The sequence below is a fragment of the Diachasmimorpha longicaudata genome, chromosome 1 (assembly GCF_034640455.1).
Source record: "Diachasmimorpha longicaudata isolate KC_UGA_2023 chromosome 1, iyDiaLong2, whole genome shotgun sequence".
NCBI classification, from domain to species: domain Eukaryota; kingdom Metazoa; phylum Arthropoda; class Insecta; order Hymenoptera; family Braconidae; genus Diachasmimorpha; species Diachasmimorpha longicaudata.
In genome coordinates, this window is record NC_087225.1 from 6328930 (window position 1) to 6349824 (window position 20895).

Below are 20895 nucleotides of genomic sequence, written 5' to 3' on the forward strand. Positions count from 1 at the left end.
AAACACACAATGACTCAGAAAAATCTGCATTTAATTGTCTCAAGAACGAAAAGCATAAGTCACAATTTTTATTAAATCTGAAAGTAATTAAATTGGAATGAATTCATTTTTATAAATTTAACGGATATACTTGGCTACGTCGTGAGTATATGATCATGAATTTTGTGGACTCCTAACAGAAAATGGATCTCCATCTAAGAAAATACGGAATTTATTTAACGGTGATGATCGTTGAATATTTTTTCAACATGGCCACTATTACTGCAACACCATTTTTACAAGTCCTGACAGCAAATATGCCGTCCTGAGATTATTCTATTACAGATAAAATGATCGTCACGTTAGAAGGTTCTCAAAATCTCTCAGTCTAGCGCTTGAAAAAGTGTAAACATACACTTGTTTACTAAAGTTTCGAAACAAAATGAATACGACACAAGTTCACGTTGTTTGAAAAGATTATTAAATTGTTGTACAATAGAGGATGAACTATCAAACAATGATGATAAAAAAAAACAAATGAATTAATGTTGAATGTCTTCTCAATGGAATGTAATTTGGGGAAATATTCAACGATCATCACGATTGAATGAACTCATTCTGAATCCACTGGTTTCGCTTTTTTTGATTCCATAATTTTGACGAAAAAATCGGCAGCCCCTTTTCTGTTCGAAGCTGACATACTTCAGGGTATCATGAACAACACACTTTTATATAAAAGAAATCCAACGGCAATGTTTTTCATTCAGTAGTGAACGAATTATTTGTAGAGGTAGAAAAAATGGTTGGTTGTTCCATCAGTAAAGTAGATAATGAAAGTAAAAAAATTATAATATAAGAAATCGTTGTCGCGGGTGGTTTACTTCGGAGTGAAGTAGACATCTCTTATGAGCATCGAAGTAATTGAAGGCACTTGCTTTTGATCATTAGACAGTGGGTAGATATCATTGTAGGATGAGAAATCGGTGGCAATTCGTCTTGAGCAAATTGTGAGGATTTTTTGTAAATCAGTCGTTTCGTAATGCTCATCTATTGTGTCACAGAGACATTGGATAAACCAGGTACCATATTCCGGATTTCTCCAAGAATAATGACCTGTGAAAAATCATAATCAGGAAAATCAGGTGATGAGTTGAGGTAGAATTAACGAAATCGATTATATGTTATACCATAGGTTTTTTGGAATTGGAAAGCTCAAACATAAAAAAAATTCCATTCACAATTTGATGAAGTGTCTCAAATGATTTGATTCAGCCATAAAGCGGCACCGGTTCTATCAAATTAGGAATTCAAGGGAAATAGTTTGGGATCAAAAATCAATTAAGAATTGAAGCCCATTTGTCTTTATTATCTTACCGTCAACTGTGCTGTGAGCAAAAAGAAAATCGGCGTGGGTGGGTAATGTATAAAACGTAGCAGCAGAGTCTACTTCAGTCCTGACCCGAAATAATGGAGAACTTTTCAATTTAACGCCTGCATCAGATAAGTTTCCCCTGCATGCCTATCAATGCATACGGAAAATTAAAAATGAGGGAAATTTGTCAAAAATACCAAATATTAACATTATCCATAAATGTGGAGAATCAAAAATGAGGAACCTCAGGAAACCAATGTTCATATTAGGTATTTAGAAGCAAACCCAATCGAAAATTTTTTTTATTTTACCTGAAAGAAGAAGAGCTTTGGTTTTCCGGCCAAAGTGGTGCATTTATCAGCCGTGAAGGGCTTCCATAAATTCTCCGCACTGTAAGCCACATCCTTAGCGTAAATCAGGTTTGCCTGCATACCATGGGTCAGTATGATTATACAAATGCAATCGTTGTCAGAGTGGTCTTCAGCAGTCACTAGAGATAAAACTATTTTGAAACAAGCTAATACAAAAATTCAAAAATAATCAAATTTGAGAATGTCTGCTGTTGAAATTTTTACCGGCATTTTCGTTTCAATTCCGCGGGTCTAAACTCAATTGTCAGTTTGTAAAATGTTGCTTGAATGACAGTCATTTATGAAATTCTTCCTGCAGCAAAATTACTTGTATATATTGAAAAGAAATTTTAATTAGACTCACGTTCATTAATTTTCTCAACAATTTTAGAGTGCTCTAAATTGTTGCAGATTTCCACCTCGAACCCCAAATTACTGAATGTCTTTTCAATTCGGTTCGTGTCATGTACAGAACCCGCCCTAATGGGAAGTCCAGTGTCGAAGACGTCGTGATTGAAAACGATGCATTTTCCTCGGTTCTTGTGGCTCATATTGTACTTGTTAGCATCTTTGTGAACTACCATCGTTGCGGAGGCACCACTTGTACTGCTGGCCAAATTAATAGATCATTATTCTGCTCAGGGTTTATAATTCAAACGAAAAAGACCTCTGGTATTTTTTTCCATCTTTCCAACTTGTCCAGTTATCCTTAACATTCACGGAGAGAAAATTCAGATGAACATTGTAGCACTCAACATAATTCTATTGCCAAATGGGAGATATTCATTGAAGCATTGTCTTTTAATTCTAGATTAGCACTAGAATTTTGTTGCGCCATTTCTCCACTAAAATTTTCTGACTTTTGTCTCCGTATATTGGAAAGTGACTCACGTTTTTAAAAATCCACTGTTAATCTCCAAATAGAAACTACTAATTTTTAATCCATTACCTAAGCTGTGACAAATCCTCTTCTTCCTGTAAGGAGGAGGGTAGCGATGACAGCCCAGCATCCAGAAGATCTGAAGCCTGCTTCTGATTCAACCAGATTGGCTTAAAAACACTACTCGACTCGGGTGTATCGAGGTTCTGCGGTTCAAAAAAATCTTTTAAGAATTTTGTTTCATCATAAATATTCCTCCAAGAACATTAAAGATAACTTTAAAGGAGAATCAACTGAACACGACCAATAGTAAGTTTTCAATAGCGTAATTTCAAAATTAGTTTTCATTGTTACCGTCCATTGCCATTTACCACTTCATTATCAGTCTCCGGAGCCCTTGGGGTGGAGAATCCTGAGGCTTCCTCGTTATCCAGCTCTCCGATACTGTCAATGACGTCTCGAACCCTTTTGAGGACAATCTCTGTTTCTGATTCGTTGTTATCCTCCTCGTTGGTCATCACCTGCAAAAGATTCCCCGGTGTTTCACCACTTTGTACGATTACTCGTCAAATACTGATAAATCTCGTATTATTCATCCTTTGTTCACCTATCACTTTTGCACGACCTTGATTTTTATTATAATCCAACGTTACTAATAAGAACTGTTGTGATGACATCATACCATTAATCCTGATAACGGATATCATCGCACAATTTTATCACACGGTTACGATTTTTGTACACCAATTATTAGTCAGTAAAATCGATTGAAAAATTATTGTTATACCTCACAGAATTTTCGTTTTGGCATTTTTAATAGCGCAATTGTTTCCACGAGTAGTAAAATATTTCTTCTGTTCAGATGTCACTGACCTCGAACCGGAAGAACTAACCGACTTTTTCCTCTCGCGGTTCCGCTCGCGGTAAGACGATAGTGATATTTTTATTCCCTCGAATGATCGGATAAAATAATTCGTGATAATTGAACTGTTAATTAGAAATCGTATCAAGCCTCTAGAGACTTTCGTCCTTTCTTCAAGAACATGTAATCACCGACTGACTAAACGGTTGTTGGGGTTCTGTGAATACGGTGGCTTTCGGTTTGTTATTCTCCGGGGATATTGGTTATCGTGGTTTTGCTATAAATTTTTGACGTTGGTGAGTCGACAGTTGGTGACGTATCGGTAATAAAAACCGGACCTATTTGGCGACCAGGGGTTTTCCGATATTTCATCGTCTTGTTGTAGGTGAACTATCGTGCTTCTGTATGGCGCACTAACACACTAACGGTCTCTCACCTCTTACATTTAGACTATCCTAGACGTTACTTGTCCAACGGGTTAATGACCCACGTGATTTTAAGGTGATCTAAATCCCATTTGAATTACACGGAGGATTAATTGGATTAATTATTCTTCTAGGGTGGAACTACCCTAATAGACGAGTGATTACTTTTATAATTTTATATAATTATAAGTTATTTATGAGATAATGAGTGAAGCAAAGTTGGTCTAACCGAAATCTGCAAACTTTCAGGTCAACTGTTCTGGGTTTTTTTAATTTACTAGGCCTCATTACTCAACGACTCAACCCAAATTTATTCGTAGTACTTTGAATTAATCGAATGGGATTCGATCCCTAGAAAATTAACAAACAATTGACAATTATATCTTTGGAATGAATAGGCTTTTCATTCAATTAGTTTGGAATAAGCATGAATGGGAATTACTTACTAGACTCGCAATTTTTGAATCCATCGTGTTGAATCGAATCCTCGAAAGTATTAATTAATCCAGGCCCGATGTAACTGCTGCAGCACTTGGTCGTACAATAAACAGTGAATCACTTGATCATATTGTTGGATTCACGATTACTCAAGGTTACACTTTGGCTTACGAATCACGATGGCACACAAAACTGGTCCTCACTGGTCACCAGACGTTGTGGCTAATTTCTTATCGTTTGATTTATCTCTCGGTTAGATTTGATCGAACGGAAAATGGATTTCCGATTTTTTGGTTTTTCGACAGTGGCTCCTCGTGAATGTTTTTTTTTTGCTATTTTTGAAACGTCTGAGGATAATTATAAGAAGTTTGTATCGTTTAACGCAGGAGTGGACTTGTATGTCATCAAGGTAGGGTTGTAATGGCTTCAATGCTTTGTTTTGAAAACAGAAACGAATATGAAGGATGTCACGTGACAATTCATGAGTCGGATTTACCCGCCAATTGAGACATAACCTCGTTCATAGTTCTCTTGAGAAACAAAAGCGAAAACAGGAAAGTTGATTACTGACACAGATTTCGTAATTCCATTTTCTTGATTTATTTTTGGAAAGTGCGAACATTCTCATGATTTTTTTCTATCTTAAGGGGATAGGTCATTGGTAACGAATCGATGCTTTAGTATTGTTCTTCGAATATTGAAAGATATTCCAGTGACTACTTTATAGAATTCATTTCAAACGTGAATGTTACATCCACATAATTTAACTATCAAACTTTGTTTTGGAAGGAAAGGATAGGGATCCGGAGAGTGAAAAAATTCCATAAAAAATTGACGAAAACATTTTCTTATTCTCCCTTACAAAACTAAAGACAAAGTGGAACCTTTTTGATAACAATTTTTCACTGGATTCTTTACGATATCTCAATTACTCCACCAACTCTGGTTATTGCTTCTTTTAATTTGTCAGCTTCCTCTTTGTCTATGTCAGATTTGACAATTGTTGGAACACTTTCCACGAATTTCTTAGCCTGTAATCAAACGTAATAATTAGTAATGAATTCATTGGTTATCAACTGCTCAAGTTGTCAATGGTAATTGATCATCACCTGGACGAGATTCATTCCAGGCACAAGAGTCTTGATTTCCTTAATTAGAGGAACTTTTTGTTTCTCATCAAATCCTGTTAGCTTCACGGTGAATGATGACTGCTTTTGCTGAGGAGCTGCTTCCTCTTCCTAATTGGAGAGTTTGTCATAATTAAATTATTGTCTTAATTAGTGAAGAAGAATTATTGATTGATGATCGAGAGCTTTACCTCTGGCTTTAAGCAGCAAAAATTGAAAAGTAGCGGTTTAATTGATTTTTATCGAGGATTTGCTTTTTTTAGAATACAGTGGAGTTATCTTGAACGAGGAACATTGATTTCCACTCATTCATTAACAATTAAAATATTTTATTCTGAGCTGAACACGATGAACTGGTTGAAGTAATATTCAGCAGTGAAAAAATTAAACTCTTGCGGATTCTTGCAGAAAATATAAAACATCCTTGTGGATGACATAATGAGAAAAAGGATTGTTAACTAATTATCGAATTAGTCGTAATATCCTCTCTATAAAATTGTTTTTTCTCCCATGAGGAGCGAAAATATTTAATTTCATCCACTGGTTCAAATCATTTTTCAACCACTCCAACTGTTCTTCAAGAATGGACTTCATTTTTTTTCTTACGAATGTTAATTTTACCGAAACCTCTCAATAAATACCTCTGGCTTAGCCATAATCATTCCACCCATAGGCATAACAGGGGCATCAGGAAGATTCAGTCTCTTTTTAAGAACATCACTGAGCTCGGCCACTTCAATAAGATTGAGCGCCGTGATATCTTGGACTAGTTTTTCGATTTTCTGACTGACAGGCTTGTCACTTCCCTCAGGTGGAGGAGGAGTCATTTTTTCAACTGGAGACACAGCAGCTTCTGCTGTCTGACCATAAACAGCTCTAGAACAGTTGTAATTAGGGGTTGATTATCAATATCAAGTACAGGAGTGGGTCTGATTGGAGGTTATGTTTAGTCTCATGTGTTCTGGGATTTGTGACAAGATCAATCATTGACTTACCCTTTATGGAAGTTTCGGAGCTGATGGAAATTCTTCCTGGCTACTAATCTCAACGTATTCATCATGCTGTTATGTTGATTATTGGGATGTGAATGATTTAAGATATTTGCCGGATCCCTCTTGCTGAGTTTCTGTTCCGTAGTTTTCCAGTATCGATGAGGAACTCTGTTAGCGCACCTGGTGGAGGAAGAGAGTATTAGGGAATTAAGTCCGTCGTTCAAATGCTATCGGCAATTACTTCATTTGATTACATTTCGGAATTATTGATTTCGGTGTAAAGGGATTTGTACTTTGAACACTTGCTCTCCTATCCGTCCAAAATATCAGTTAAAAAAATATTTCATGAAAAAATTTAAATACTTAATAATATTAAAAATTACCATTTTATTAATTTAATCCGAATTTTTATTAATCCTGATTATTAATCCGAAAGTGGCCCAGGAATATCATGTTTATAATTGTGATGACAATGTAGTACTTTACTACCGCATAAAGCACCTGAAAATAATGAAGACTGTCATTAATTCTTCATTTTCATTATCACATTGCATTAAAATTCGACAATAAATTTTTGAAAAAATATCCAAGTTCTTGAGTCACTTATTGGATTTGATTATTTACACTTTAAATTTATAGAATTCTTTTTCATGCAATTCTCAACTGAGGTATCTGAAAAGTCTGGATTCCAAAGCAGAATTATAAATTACAACACTCTCTCCTTATTAATTCACAAGTGACAATGAATTTCTTTTTTCTGGATATCTTTAAGTGCAATATGACAGTTGATTTACCTCATTGTCTTGCAATTTATATCGAAAGCCCCATTTACAGATGAATAACCATGATGATAATGATAATAATAATAGAATTGCTGTAGTGGGAGATACAGAGACTTGAATAGTCAGCATTTGATAGACTTTTGTACACCTTTTTTCGTTCCAATCATCAGACTCACTATGAATTTTGAGGTTGCAAATACGAACAGTTGATAGTCTCATGTTTAAGGGGAGAAAAGGGATGCAAATAATTGGACACTGTGATTGAATCTTTATTATAATAATCAATTAGTATTTAATTAACGTTATTTGCTTATAAAATATACATTGTAATTTTAAAGCGATTGAACGAGTAAGTCATTTTGATAAAATTTACTTATTACGAAGGATTACACTGTATTTATTATTTAATTAAAGTAGAATTTTGGTATCCAACTCGATTTATTATACACTAAGCATTAATAGACTTTCTTCTTTGATAATCACTTGCATACGTGGCGTATTTTTACTGATGTATTTGGTTATTGAGTGAACTTATTCATGACCTTTTGACAGCTGGGTATTGTTAACCTGGTGTTCTATTTGCCTTGCAAGTGATAGGGCTAGATAAATTACATTGTTAAATTTAATAGATAAAATATTAGACAATTTAAAAGACGATTTAACAGCTTAATTGATTTCAAGGTTCAATATGTAGTTCTGACAGCAGCAAGATTAAATGCGTTTCAAGAACATCATTAATTTCAATATCTTTACGACAATTTTTTATTCTTCAGCACCGTTATAAAAAATTTAAGTCTATGTGTGCGCATTCATTTAATATTAATCTTTTATTTTAAAGCCTCGGTAAGATGAACAGCTCTAAAATTGATCCAAATAGTTTAGTCGATATCAGTTCTGCAGATGGATGAAATGAAATGTTAAGGATGAGACAATTTTACTTCACTTGGAAATTTCAAGAATTTCACAAGACAATCTGTGTGCTAGCCCTTAGGATTCTTTTAACCTGTGAGACTTGACATATGTTTTTATAGTCAATAAAGTTATCGGGAAATATTCGACCGTTTTCAAGTTTTCGAGTAAGACAACGGAATATTAAGATGAGGTCATGGAGACAATGCTTAGGAATTTCTTTAATTTTTTCCGAACTCCAAAGCATTTCTTGAATCTGCAGAAAAGGTTGCGAGGTGATTTAATAATCTGGAGATATTTTTGGAAAAGGCTCCAACTTTCTCAAACATTCTGGAAGGATTTTTCAATTCTTGACGAATGTGGAAGTTGGGTAAATACTGAAATTACAAATTTTCATAAATTACCGGAGAAATAGACATTTTAAATTATATAGAGTATAATATCATTAAAGTTTCATTATGCTGAATTTTATTTTCATTCCACACAACTGCAGAATGACCGATGTAATAGAATAAATTCCGAAAGAAACAATTTTCTCAATGAAATGCATCGTGCGGGCAATCTCCTCCAATAATCATTCCTCTCACTGCATACTCAATAGGGACAAATAGCAACAAAATGCTATCTCGATTTACTCATATATATTACTTGCCAAGGACCTCAGTATTTTCATGGATCGTAGACATTCGATCAATAAAAAAATATTTCTCACCTCTGTTCTCTCACTTAATGAGATATGTCTCGTAATTTCGTTCACAGAAAAAATTCATCTCTGATCATTCCTTAAAATTACAAATACCACACGAGTTTCCTCTGTGGTCCAATTACAATAAAAACCTCACAGCTCATTGTCGAAAAAATTTTTTCTCCCCTTCCAGAGCCATTCTTGTCATTTCCCTTCGATGTAAAAAATAATTTTCAATTATCATGACTCTGATACAACTCATGCCTCTTGTTTTCTAAATTATATTTTCAGTGCTAACATTAAATGCACGTGAGGAGTGTGATTATGTTTCTTTGATATTATTCCAGTGAAATTAATTGGTAACGGGGAGAAGAGAAATACTGTTATCAGTATCAGGAATTTATTTTTATGCGGGAGAATGACGTGAGTAGTTTTTTCAAAAAATTTCCGATAATAGTTTTGTGAAGTTGTTTTTGTCGATAAAAACTTTTACTTTTATTAGTTTTTTAATTGTTATAAATTCATCAAGTTTACTATTCTTGCACTTTGAATGCAAAAAGTGAATTCCCTCCCACGTTCGCAAGATGCAAAAACGCAAAGAATAAATTCTATTTTTTTGTCCCAATGAAAAATTTCAGAATAATTAATTAAATTTAACCACAATTATTTGGCATTTAGTTTTTGTAATATTTTTGTTAGAACCATTCCCAATAACTACGATATCAGTATCTTCTTCTCACCATATAATATAAAACAATATATTCAGTATCAAGCGTAGTGCATAACAAAAATAAAAATCCCCCCTTCACCTCTCGTTTAAACCTCAAAAATTACTCTATAATTTGGCAGCTAATTTTTGGCTAATTCCAAAAATCTTGAAAAAATCGTCATTATTGTATTCGTGCTTTATGTTTCATGGTTTTCCCTCTTTTTGTATAAAAAATTTCATTGATGCAACATTGATCAGCACTGTGCACGTGCAATGCTCACATTTATCCTCATAACTCTAATCAATATTATCCGTAATTAATATGTAAATATTGAGAGTGAGAATGAAAAGAGTTGTGTCTTAAATTCTACTATTCTAGACTCGATTTGAAGGAACAAGTTGGTTATTCTCATCACTGGGACAGTAATTTCAATCGGCTTGAAAGTTTTATGATCTTTTGGCCTATCCTTGTCACTGTTTGAATATAAACTCCCGAGAACTTATGCAGATGTTTCACCACAGACGTACTTATAAACCATTGTGTCAGACTTATTCCTTCATAATTTATGATTGCAAACGTTTTCAACGTTTACCTCTCCACCTTCTTTCCCCAGGTGATTTCGATCAACTCGTATTCCTCAGGAATTACAAGATAATGTTTTCAGTTCGAACACATTGACGCCAGAAATAAGTACGTATTTATTGGTCCTTCAAGGACACGCCTCGTCGACAATTCCATCAAAAAAAAAAAAATTACACTTTTAATCATTAAAAATCTAATTCACTTATATTCGACGAAATTATCATGAAATTCAAATTGTTAAATTCCTTACGTTGTTTATTAATTATTTATAATTTAATTGGACTTGTCCATGTCGTATTATTAATGGTAATTAGATCGATGATGTTGTGGATGTGTTCTTTGAATCACCAGTACTTTCAGAAAAATTTCTCCTCAGATAAATGGTCTAGTGTCTCGAGTCCTTGACATCTTTGATTTATTAGGTGGTGATTTTATTCACAAGTTGTTTATATACGTTTATTCTCAGACAAGACTGTGCTCACGTGAATCGTAACGATGCGTGTAGAGAATGGAGGAGCTGGTACCGGGTGATGCGGATGACGAGGATAGCGATGAGGGTGTTGTTGCACAGGGTGATGCTGATGTTACCCTTTTCGAGGCTTGTAATACCTAGGTATTGTGACCTTGTTTACGAATTTTGCTTTCAAGAGCTGGGGTGGGTCGGCCCACGAGATCCTCGAGTTCGTCCGGTGTTAGGACGGTGAAGTCCCTGTGGAAATGAATAGTTTGGATCGGTTAGGGTATTATTGATATGCGTGTTGCGGGGGAGTTAATTATAAGGTAGGGCATTGGGTGGGGCGAAGTGGTTCATTTTGATAGTCATCAATAACTTGGGATTAACGATTTTGTGAGCGATGCGAAACAACAGTTCAAATCGGCTCAGCTCTCAACGGTTTTCATGGAATGTGTCACAATTACGCGAAAATGGAGACAATTTACTTTTCGAGAAAGAAAACCTACATTTTGTCACTAGGGTAACAAAAAATTCAGCAATTCTGTGAGCGAGTTCTGTGCTAATATTCGCTATAGAACACCCAGTACACATCCGCTCGCGTTTCGTTCATAGAATTATTTTCTGATGACGAGTAATTTCAACGGAAACTGTTAAAAATAACTCTAGTTGTAACAAAAGGCTTGACATTCCACCCGAAACAACACATTTCCAATCGAAATGCACAATTAACAAAAAAAAAACATTGCATTGCAATTATCACCGTTTCCCACTTCCCTCTCGAAATAGGTCTATTGTATCGCCACGATTTCCGTTTCTCCTCGCAACACGAGGGAAGCCTTTATTCAATGATTGAGGTGCTGACATAAAAAACAAGTGCTGCGTCATCAAATGTTTTTTTTTTCTTATTCCGTAATAACACATGGGAGGCAATCGAGTGAGAGCTGAACCACTGCGCAGTTTTTTAAATTAGAAATTTCCGATTATCGATTATTGTCAAACTTCGATAATCGTTGTGCCGTGGATAATGACGTTTTCATGATGGTTATTTAATTATCTGGGAGGTGTTGATTACCTGTGCTGTGCTAAAAGCATGTCTATACTCGTGACACTTCTCTGATGAGTGCCATCCTTCTGTGCGGCCTTCTGTCTCCTTATCCAAAGGGCTCTTAGCTGTGCCAGAAGTGCCCCAATGGACAAGAGGGCGCATCCACCACCAATGAGTGCTGTTGAATTTTGAGCAGCTTCGGCACCAGGTGCCAACTGCACCAGTCCAACCACAAGAACAATAGCTCCTGCCAGCAGCGAACATACCACCACGTGAAGAGCGTTTATCTGGGGAGAAATACAGCTGTTATTCAACACGAAGACTTGGTGAATGGGATTTATTTCTAGTGCTTTGGTTGAGAAAAACTGAGATTTAGAATATTTCACACGTTTGCATGGAAAGTTTTGTAGCTTGTTTCATTTTTTATAAAGTTCCTTTGGAAATTTGAAGTGAAAAAACGTCAAGTTCTTTATGAATAACAACGTCAAACGAATATATACTAAAAAACATTGAAAATCATGACGATTTTTCAAATTTTTACTCCATAAATAATACTTCAAATTGATAGTGAAAATTCATATTTTTATCAAATTTTCAATGAAGAAAAATTTTATAGTTTTTCTATGTTATTCAATTTGTTTACTGACAGTGTCATAACATCATTTTATTATATTGAGTAATTTCAGATCCAATGAAAATCCAAAAATAAATGAAAGCTCAAATAAATGCTCTCATGTTGAATAGATATGAGTTGACTAGGCCTTCAATGAAAGTACATAAAATAGCCAAAAAAGTAGATACAAAAATATATGTGGAATGCAAATTACTGGGATGTCTTCAAGAGGATGGTATCGTCCACCTTTAACTTCTGAGCAACTAAAGTAGCCCTCGTCTTGGGATATCGTGTAACACAAATAATAAGTTCTGGTGACCCGCTGTCCTTTTCCCTCTCAATTATGGAGTGGAATTAATGGAAACGTCGGTCATTTTTATCCCCATTTTCCATTCGTCTTTCATTCCCAGGCGTAACTCAAGGAGATTCACTCGACAGGTGGATTGTACTACTCTAGCGCGTGGCTTGTGCTTGTGGAAAGGAGACGGAAAATTACTCGCCCACGTACCCCAGCGCCGACGTCACTCTCACACCCTACTCACCCTGAATCACTGATGGACATTGTGGATTTCTCCGATAAAATCCACTCATCCCTATCATCGTTTTTCCACTAACACTCAACTGCGTCGTTGGTTACGAAGGTTGTTTTCGGGCTTTGGGGGGGGAAGCGTTGGGGAATTATCACTCGTTTTATCGGATAATCTAGCACGGAGGGAAAAAAATTCTCATAAAATCTAGAACATCGATTCTCATTCCGGAGAAAGTAATTTGTCTTGATTCAGAAGTTCTCGAGGAGAAAATAATCCTTCGAAAATTATTCCTCGATTTCATTAGATTTTTGAATTGTTACTGAATTGTTGCATTAATTAGATGCCATGTACATGAGATATAACTCTATGATACCCTACATATATCTCGCAAATTGCATATTTTGCCATTAATTTAATTAAATTTGTTTAATTAGTTTTTTAATGTAATTAATGAGCAGAGTAAAAGTGGAATTACGACGTCATTTTTATTGTTGGCGCTGTGGAAAATCTCTGTAGATTGATTAGTTGATGGAAATGTTTAAAGAAATTTTCTGATAATTCTAATTAAATATGTTAAACACTCCACATGGCGTTGACTTATGTACAGATACAAAGTGTAGGATATCAGAATGTGGATATTATTTCCTTCGAGTATTTGTCGTTGTATGTTAAAAGGATAAGATGTTTTCAACGTAATTGTGACACCGGTAATCACAGCAATTTACGCTCAGTGAAATTGAAATCTCCGAGTCGTCACTGGATTTGTTGGAACGCATGTATGGCCTCGCCCAAGGTAATATTTCAAACTGCTGGCGTGCACACATGTTCGACCTTTTTATGAATAACCACCCACACGTACCCGTAAAATGTACTTTTCCAGTTGCACTGAGTGGGTGGTTTGCATCAACATATTTGAGTCACGTGGGTGACTCGAATATTTTTCCCCGCCTCGGGGACATTGTAAGTGGTGTAGTAGTTTCATTCACGGGATTGCGAGGGTGGGAATGAGTAACGATTTTACGGGGAAGGAGTACTACGAAAAATTGGTGGGTACACGCGGCTAATAAAGCTGATAAATATTAGCAAACATGACAAGTCATTGTGGAGCAATTTCATTTTCCACGTCTATTTCATCTTAGCGGAGAAAAAAATACGAATTCCGTCGGGAATTTAATTGCGTTGGGCCTGGAAAGTTTATCGGCCCTGAGGGTGATTTGTACCGGACCTATAAAATATACCCTGAGTCCCAAAAAAATATCTCAATGAATGGGAATGATTGCTACGATTTTTCCTATAATTTATCCGCAGCGGAGATTATTTTTTATTTAGACCGTTCCGTAGAAGTTCTTCACTGTCAGTTCCCAGGATCTCCAGACATTTGTCTGTCGGTGAGAGAAAGTTAATCGGATAAAAAAATCGTGAAATATCCTCTAAAAATAAGTATTTTTTCCCTGAACTCGGGTTCCCTTCGCGATTGCCATCTGTACCCTAGTAGAAATTTGCAATGATTCTGAGAGGTTAAAGGGTGCAACACGATTTCAGAACAATTACGAAAAAGCTAATTGGAAAATTCAGCAGGAATTTTTCGAGATTTCAATCGGATTTACCTTTCCACAAAAGTAGTACTCGAGTTCATCCTTCTCCATCAGAGCTAGCGCAGCCTCATTATCCGTAAGTGGACTGCCCGGTTGACTATTTCCAATTCTCTGGCCTTTCTCATGGTAGTAGGTTTTGTGAAAAACCTTCACCGAAGGCACTGGTAACGCTGTAATCATTCTGCAAAACGTAAAAAATTAGGGGATGATTCAAGAAACAATACATGACGTCCGTCAGTTTTTCGCTCTTCAATTTAATTAAAATATTTTTAATAAAATATATTTTGAGATATATCTAAATAGTTTATCTTCTTAACGGAGATCCGATTCTGTCGAGGAGTGTAAAGGACAGGGCTGAAGATTAAAAAATTATGAAAGAACCATAAATCACCCAAATTAAATAGACTGAAGAATAACCGAATTATGTCCCCATTTCGTCCCATATTTTTTTTATCACTAATTAAGCAATAGGGACAATTAGTTAAGCGACTAAAATTTATCGTTAAGTGGTGAACATTGTAAATGAAGACTTGGCCTTTTCCGAAACTATTTCCACCGGCAGTTGGGGTTGCTAAGGCCGCCCACACCCGACACAAATCTCTGGGTCTCAATGGGGAAGAGATAGTGTTACCCTAAAGCAATGAGAACCGAATGTCTTGGGAAGGAAAACCCTGGGTCAAGGCTGTGGGCAATTTGTCTCAAGTTCTCTCTCCAGAACGGTTTCGGTCGCAGCTTTAACGCGGATAATAAAACAGTTTCCACTGCGGGTGATCCTCAGATACCGGTGAATTTCTAAATTGAATAATTATCGACCTTGTAAGACGATTTTTATTGATTTCATTAATGCCCATTCAATTAGACACTCCCTTTGCTTTAACATCTTCTTTGGCTTTTTTTAAATGCTTTTGGTGTATTTTTAAACAGCAAAGTAGTTCTTTGTCTATCGAGGGAACGATTGCTGTGTATATCTAATGACAGTTGGAAACTATAGTGGTAGTAACTACTCATATCAGTTATTCCTCACTCCATCGAGGGTAACTAAAGTTGTAAGTTGACTAATTCTGTATGCTATCTGTTCCTGTTTGTGTATTTTCAAATGTAAACGCAAAAGGGTCAATTTAAATAGACTCAGTTTGTTACATTTTTATTGGTTTTATACAAAACTGTCATCTTCATTAATATAATTTTATATAATTGTCTGCATATAATTGTCTGCGGAGGGATTCTAAGGTCTTGGACATGCAGTAGATTCCATTAGAAATAAAAATATATATTCTCTGACACTTGCAAGTACCTTGCAGTTTGAAAGCTTCTTTTGATATAACAAGTGGAATAATTCATTGAAAACTTTTGAATCCTTCGATTTTAGTATTGGATTCGTCTTAAACCCAGTTATTTTCTGGAAATAAGATAGAGAGAAAGAGGATAGGAAACTTAAAGTCTAGAATAATTCCGAAGTTGTGGAATAGTTAGGTGAAGGTGAAATTGCACTTCGATCTTTTTCGCAGTTCTATGTTTGAGGAGATTAAGTATCGCAATGGACGGACGAAGAGCTCCAGCTACCTCTCAATATTCTCCAGTAACTTGTTTATGAAAAAGTCGTTCGGGTATTTATGCCGAGAACCCTTGGAGACCCGGGAGAGGTAATTGCTTAGAATTCATTATGCTTAATTACTTCAGCCTCACGTGATTAAATCCAATTTGTTTAATGAACTTCTGGGTAATCTGAGGAGGTAATCTATCGATAGAAATGCGCATTTAATTTCTTTCTGGTTGGATATTTATTATTCATGCGAAAGGATCTTCCGGATTATTTTATAGCATTAACATTTGTTGTTATACTTAATGGAATAAGTATAATTATTTCTTAGAGACTACTTTACTTTTCCCTATTTATGACGGGAAATATATATAGTTCGGCGGAGGGATAATGTACCTCGAATGAATGATAAATTAGTCAATACCTGCATTTTGTTTCATACTTTTCACTTTGTCTCTTCTGTTGAGAATTACATCATCTATAACTTGCAGATCGTCGCGTTATCATTGTCCACAGAGGGAATAGTGCAGTAGAAATTACGTAACCGTTTGGTAATAGGTTTGGGGTTCGGCTGTTTGGGATAAATTACCGTATCACTCAGTAAAATTCGTCGATCCCTTGGCAAAAGTTATCTAGTAGTTCCAGGAAAATTCTCCGATTTTCAGATAATTTTTCTTTAACTCATAGATCAGGCCCTGATCATAAACAGGTGCGAATTAGAAAAGAATCCTTGGAATTTTTGATTTATCCAAATAGAATTTATTGAGAGTGCTTGATATGTGTGGACAAAAATGAATCGTCTGTCTATAGCTGCTTTCAGTCCATCTCAGTATGTTATAGTTTTTATAGTTTTTCTCCCAACAGTACTGAAATGTTTAGAATGGTTTTAATAAATAGAACCAGAGAAGAAACAGAAAGGAATGAATGAACAAGGGCCTTTTGTCAAATGGGTCTAGAGTGTCAAATCTTTGGTCACTGAGAGTCAGTTGATCTGGAGACATAATACCAGAAATATAACCTTCTGCGTGCGATAGTAAATAATTCAAGTTGATAGTTAAATCGTTTTTATATTATTGAGACAATCCCTATCCATAATCCAATGAAATCTAATGAAGGATGTATTTTTCATGCGCGAACTATTCGTTGAAAGAACTATTCTAGTTTATTATGGGATGACAAGTCTTCAGTTCAACTGAGTACACGAAGAGAAAAATTCTCGAAAAATTACGCGCCTGTGCCGTAATCCACCAGTCAAAATAACAATCGTTAAAAATTACGGAATCGTCACACATGTTTTCAATGAAGTTTCAGGAAAGTCCAAAACGTTCCAGACAAATTATTGAAAATTCAGTGAAAAAATGCGTAACTGTTCCGTAATTTTTACTTTATACTGTTTTGACTGATAGATTACGGAACAGGCACGTAATTTTTTAACAATTTTTCTCTCTGTCTAGGAGTTTAACAAATAAATGCGATTATTTAATTCAACTGGCACTTTCTCAGTTCATACTTTTCATCAATCTCATAATAATCCCATAATACTCCATTTCATCAGTCATACCGATGATAAATCATGATGAGTCACGTCGAATAATTCGAAAACCTGCCCTGGGGCACCTCAACAACACACGGGTCATGCGCTCAATAGTAGAAAGTGGAACAACCCGAGCCGTCAGATTTTCAGTAGATTGTTGTGGGATATAGTCAGACCATATGTGGCTGATATACGTTCTGATGTCTGTTACTACTTTATTGATCCAAGATCTGTGTCATTTGATATGTAAAGAAAGTGGAGCACTTTCGCATTAGGTAGCCCAACTACCCCCCACCCCCTCCCCCCCTCTTCCCACCCACCTTTACATCAAATCGTTAATATCAAAGTGAGTAATTATGAATGAAAATCAATTGGTGGTGTTGCGATACTATTTTGCGTCACTCCGAGTATTAATTATTCTCGATACATCACATTGGGTCTTTAGGGTGGGCTTGGAATATTCCAGTGGTTGGAACGGGGGGTTGAAGTGGAAGAAAGGGTATATTGTAGAATGAGTGGCAAATTAAAATCAATTGTTTGACAGTACTGCAGTTGTGGGTTGGAGTCCTGGGTAAAATGGGGTTGTAGTCCTCCAGCTGAGCCAGTCTCTGAACTCCCGCTAGCTCGAGCCCCGGTTGTTCGATAACCGAGAGGTGCAACGGCCGTCGGCCCCGCGACGGCTATCTAGGCCAACGCCACTGCGACCTCTCTCTCTTGTAGCTACCCCCCGCCCCCTCGCCCCTTCCTGCCACCCCCTGCTCTCTGCTGGATCGTCTGCTTGGAAGGACGTACCACTGCCTAACTAACCTACCCTCTGTCACTCTATTATTCAACGTTGAATATTACACGGGGAAAAAATTTATGATAAAAAATATGAAAATAAAGTAAATAAAAAGGCGATGAAAAATTGAGGCTTGAATTTTTCATGGTAAATTGGGTATATGTTCATGCTGTTTCACGAGGATTTTTGTTATTTTGTTATTTCATCGGAGAATAAATGAAAGGGTGGTTCGGTTCGGTTCCATTGTCGGGTGAGAATTGAAAAATATTTTGGGGTTTTTAAACCGCATTTTTGTTTCGAACTGAGAATTTTTCGTGGGATGAAGTGAATAAGTTGCTATCGATAAATTTATATTTATATATTTGGGGAAGTATTTGAATTAAGTCCCCCTGAAATATAGTGTTTTACTTAACCCTGGAATCAGCAGTGATTTTCAACAATTACAGAAGAATTAAAATTTCTTGGTAACCTGAATTTGTGTCAAGGGTTTCATTGTCACATTTGAAGGGTCGATGGTACTAGATAATATTGAGCCTCAAGCATTCCATAATTATTTGTCCAAGCACTCGGCAGTTGCCACGAGAGATATAATGTGGCCTGAATTGCGGTGTCACGGTTACTGCTTCAATGGGTTGCATCTACATCACTCCCCACTGAATTCACCTCTTTTGTTATTCTCCCTATTTCCTTTTCACTTTGCATCATCCGTGGAAAAAAATCTTGGATATTTGCCAGAAAATTTTGTACACACGGGAATAGTCACGTTTCGATTAAAATACTCGGTTTTTATGCAATCGTGGGTGTTGCCAATGCTTGTGAAAATTAAGGAGAATCCATTGAACGCTTGTAGGTTTCGTAATCACTGTGTAAAAACATTTACGTAAGAGGTTTATGAGATCATGATGGTTAAGACTAATTTACAGAATTTATGCACAGGAATATTTTTCCAGAAAATTACCTTCTAAATATTAAAAAATACGAATTTCAAGGGAAGCCGAAAGTTTTTGCAATAGTTTTGTTGTGTAGCAACGAGAAATTAAAGTTCAAAACTTATGTCGAACCTTGATGTGCCAGAAAATGTGAGATTTCTCTACTAATGTGGAACACGAGGGGCCTTCGGCGGTAACATTCGCTCACCTAAAATTGAACCGATTGAAACGTACCCTTCTACCCTTCCGGGAGTTACATCCATATTCACATCAAAACTTTATTTATTTCACGAGAAAATTTTCGTTCAAGAATGCGTTGCAATTACATCCAGAAAATAATAGAAAAATTATGAGAATAATTTTACATCCGTTTCACTGCAAAATATCAAATACCACCGGATAGGAGAATTCGCTGAGTTTGCACAATCTTAGTCAAGAAATTTTGTTAGGTAGCAGGAGAAAACTTTTGAGTATTTGAATAGCAAACACCTCGGATACTGCGCTCAGATTAACCGACGTGCGAAACAAAAAATATTTACTGAAGTTACAGGATTATTCGAGAAACTGCATTCCCATTATCATATTTTTAACATTTTTACGTATGTTAATGCACAGTAGGAAAGGACGCCTGATAAATTAATGAATATTAACGGCTATCTTTCCCTTTATTAAATATACTGTGCTCAGTCTTTCATTTTCCAAACCAAAAAATGTTGACAAAAAATGGCCAACAATCTATTAACATTCCTGTCTATAAACAAAATGTGGATAAAGACGAAGTTATCAACGTACTGTTATAAACAAAAAATACATTTTTCCATTGCTTTTGCTAAACTTTTTGTGAATCACAATTATTACATTTTCAATGGAATTTGGAATAGTAATTATGCTATTATTCTTTCGTCCAGCTAATTATTAAAATCGCCGACCTGGCGTGGCATTTCATTGACTCACTAGTGAATAACGTGAATTCCAGGCAGGTCAACCCAGTACCCCAACTGGCGCAGCTCCAAAACGATTTTACGTGGTATATAAAGGTAAATACAGTTATCGGATAATAGAACAAGGATCACTGTACTTCTGGAGCATTGACTTGGAGTGGCCTAAAATATTTCCCCAGGGGGTGTATTTTTTTTCACGGCATCGAGAAATTAATCTCAATGCTCGTGGCAATTCGCTAATAACACTGTCGTGCTCTCGTGAATGCTTTGGTGAAGGCTTTAAATACTTCCGAGATTTTGTGGTTTTTTTTTCTTATTTAGAGGGGAAAATTTTAATGAAAACCTTGAGGCATTTCCGCCGAAAACGGCTGCACCGCGTGAATGGGTGAGAGGGTCCTTGAACACTTCAACCCTCGAGGCGCACGACGTACATATTTAGAACATGAGATGAATTTATGGGAGAAAAGTTGAGGGGTTTTGAGGGTCTTCGTGTTGATGTATGAATTATGGAGTGAAAAATATTGGGGCGAAATTCACTGAGGGCTTTTGCGGGGGATGATTTCACCTCGGATACAGCTTTTTCATTCTAGTTTTTATTTATTTGAAATTTTACTCACTTGGAGGTGTTTGGAGATTCTATCAAGTGTCAGAATGTCACGAGATCACTGATTGATTCCAACCGAGGTGGGGTATATTTAGTAAACAATTTATCGGTAATCGTCAAGCACTGGCTCCCGCCACTGTGACGGGATGGTGGTCCCGCGAATACTGAGGCTCTGGAGGTTCGTCCTCCGGTCGATAAACCACCCCCTGGCTCGCCCACCTGACTCCAAAGGCTAA

General features: G+C 36.2%; 4 protein-coding genes and 1 long non-coding RNA gene across 13 annotated transcripts in view; 1 reads left to right on the top strand and 4 right to left on the bottom strand.

Annotated features, from left to right (window-relative positions):
- On the bottom strand, positions 1-4721 carry LOC135164022 (caspase-1-like). Of its 6 annotated transcripts, none has more exons than XM_064123999.1 (7): positions 4315-4721; positions 2953-3102; positions 2651-2787; positions 2066-2310; positions 1663-1853; positions 1354-1498; positions 1-1092 (listed from the first exon to the last, which is right to left on the bottom strand). In XM_064123999.1, exons 1-7 carry the CDS (start codon positions 4336-4338, stop codon positions 857-859), a joined length of 1128 nt encoding a protein of 375 aa, XP_063980069.1. In that variant the 5' UTR covers positions 4339-4721; the 3' UTR covers positions 1-856. The 6 variants fall into 6 exon arrangements, with proteins under 6 accessions (XP_063980069.1, XP_063980061.1, XP_063980079.1 ...); XM_064123991.1 differs by lacking the exon at positions 4315-4721 and adding an exon at positions 3369-3764; XM_064124009.1 differs by lacking the exon at positions 4315-4721 and adding an exon at positions 3369-3736 and having other exon boundaries at positions 2066-2307.
- The window catches only part of LOC135164077 (uncharacterized), a 71915-nt gene that overhangs the window by 29395 nt on the left and 21625 nt on the right, over positions 1-20895 (bottom strand). The gene's annotated exons all lie outside the window — the stretch shown is intronic.
- The window catches only part of LOC135163999 (protein tweety), a 151727-nt gene that overhangs the window by 23878 nt on the left and 106954 nt on the right, over positions 1-20895 (top strand). The gene's annotated exons all lie outside the window — the stretch shown is intronic.
- LOC135164062 (large ribosomal subunit protein bL12m) lies at positions 5138-6590 on the bottom strand. The gene is made up of 4 exons (XM_064124085.1): positions 6429-6590; positions 6075-6309; positions 5416-5544; positions 5138-5337 (listed from the first exon to the last, which is right to left on the bottom strand). Exons 1-4 carry the CDS (start codon positions 6491-6493, stop codon positions 5221-5223), a joined length of 546 nt encoding a protein of 181 aa, XP_063980155.1. The 5' UTR covers positions 6494-6590; the 3' UTR covers positions 5138-5220.
- On the bottom strand, positions 7473-20832 carry LOC135164070 (uncharacterized). The gene is made up of 4 exons (XM_064124098.1): positions 20673-20832; positions 14343-14511; positions 11620-11879; positions 7473-10802 (listed from the first exon to the last, which is right to left on the bottom strand). The coding sequence occupies exons 2-4, from the start codon at positions 14508-14510 to the stop codon at positions 10703-10705; spliced, it is 528 nt and encodes a 175-aa protein (XP_063980168.1). The 5' UTR covers position 14511; positions 20673-20832; the 3' UTR covers positions 7473-10702.

Bases quoted from the DNA above. Each gene is read 5' to 3' on its own strand.
- LOC135164022 (XM_064123999.1), bottom strand. From the start codon at position 4,338: ATGGATTCAAAAATTGCGAGTCTA. The intron at 1,499-1,662 runs GTAAAATAAAAA...ATGCATTGATAG, and splicing joins CAAAGCTCTTCTTCTTTCAG to GCATGCAGGGGAAACTTATC. The intron at 1,093-1,353 runs GTAAGATAATAA...GATTTTTCACAG, and splicing joins TGCTCACAGCACAGTTGACG to GTCATTATTCTTGGAGAAAT.
- LOC135164062 (XM_064124085.1), bottom strand. From the start codon at position 6,493: ATGATGAATACGTTGAGATTAGTAGCCAGGAAGAATTTCCATCAGCTC. The intron at 6,310-6,428 runs GTAAGTCAATGA...CAACTGTTCTAG, and splicing joins CTCCGAAACTTCCATAAAGG to AGCTGTTTATGGTCAGACAG. The intron at 5,545-6,074 runs GTATTTATTGAG...CTCTCCAATTAG, and splicing joins TGATTATGGCTAAGCCAGAG to GAAGAGGAAGCAGCTCCTCA.
- LOC135164070 (XM_064124098.1), bottom strand. From the start codon at position 14,510: ATGATTACAGCGTTACCAGTGCCTTCGGTGAAGGTTTTTCACAAAACC. The intron at 11,880-14,342 runs GTAAATCCGATT...ATTTCTCCCCAG, and splicing joins AGTACTACTTTTGTGGAAAG to ATAAACGCTCTTCACGTGGT. The intron at 10,803-11,619 runs GTAATCAACACC...TCATTTCCACAG, and splicing joins ATGCTTTTAGCACAGCACAG to GGACTTCACCGTCCTAACAC.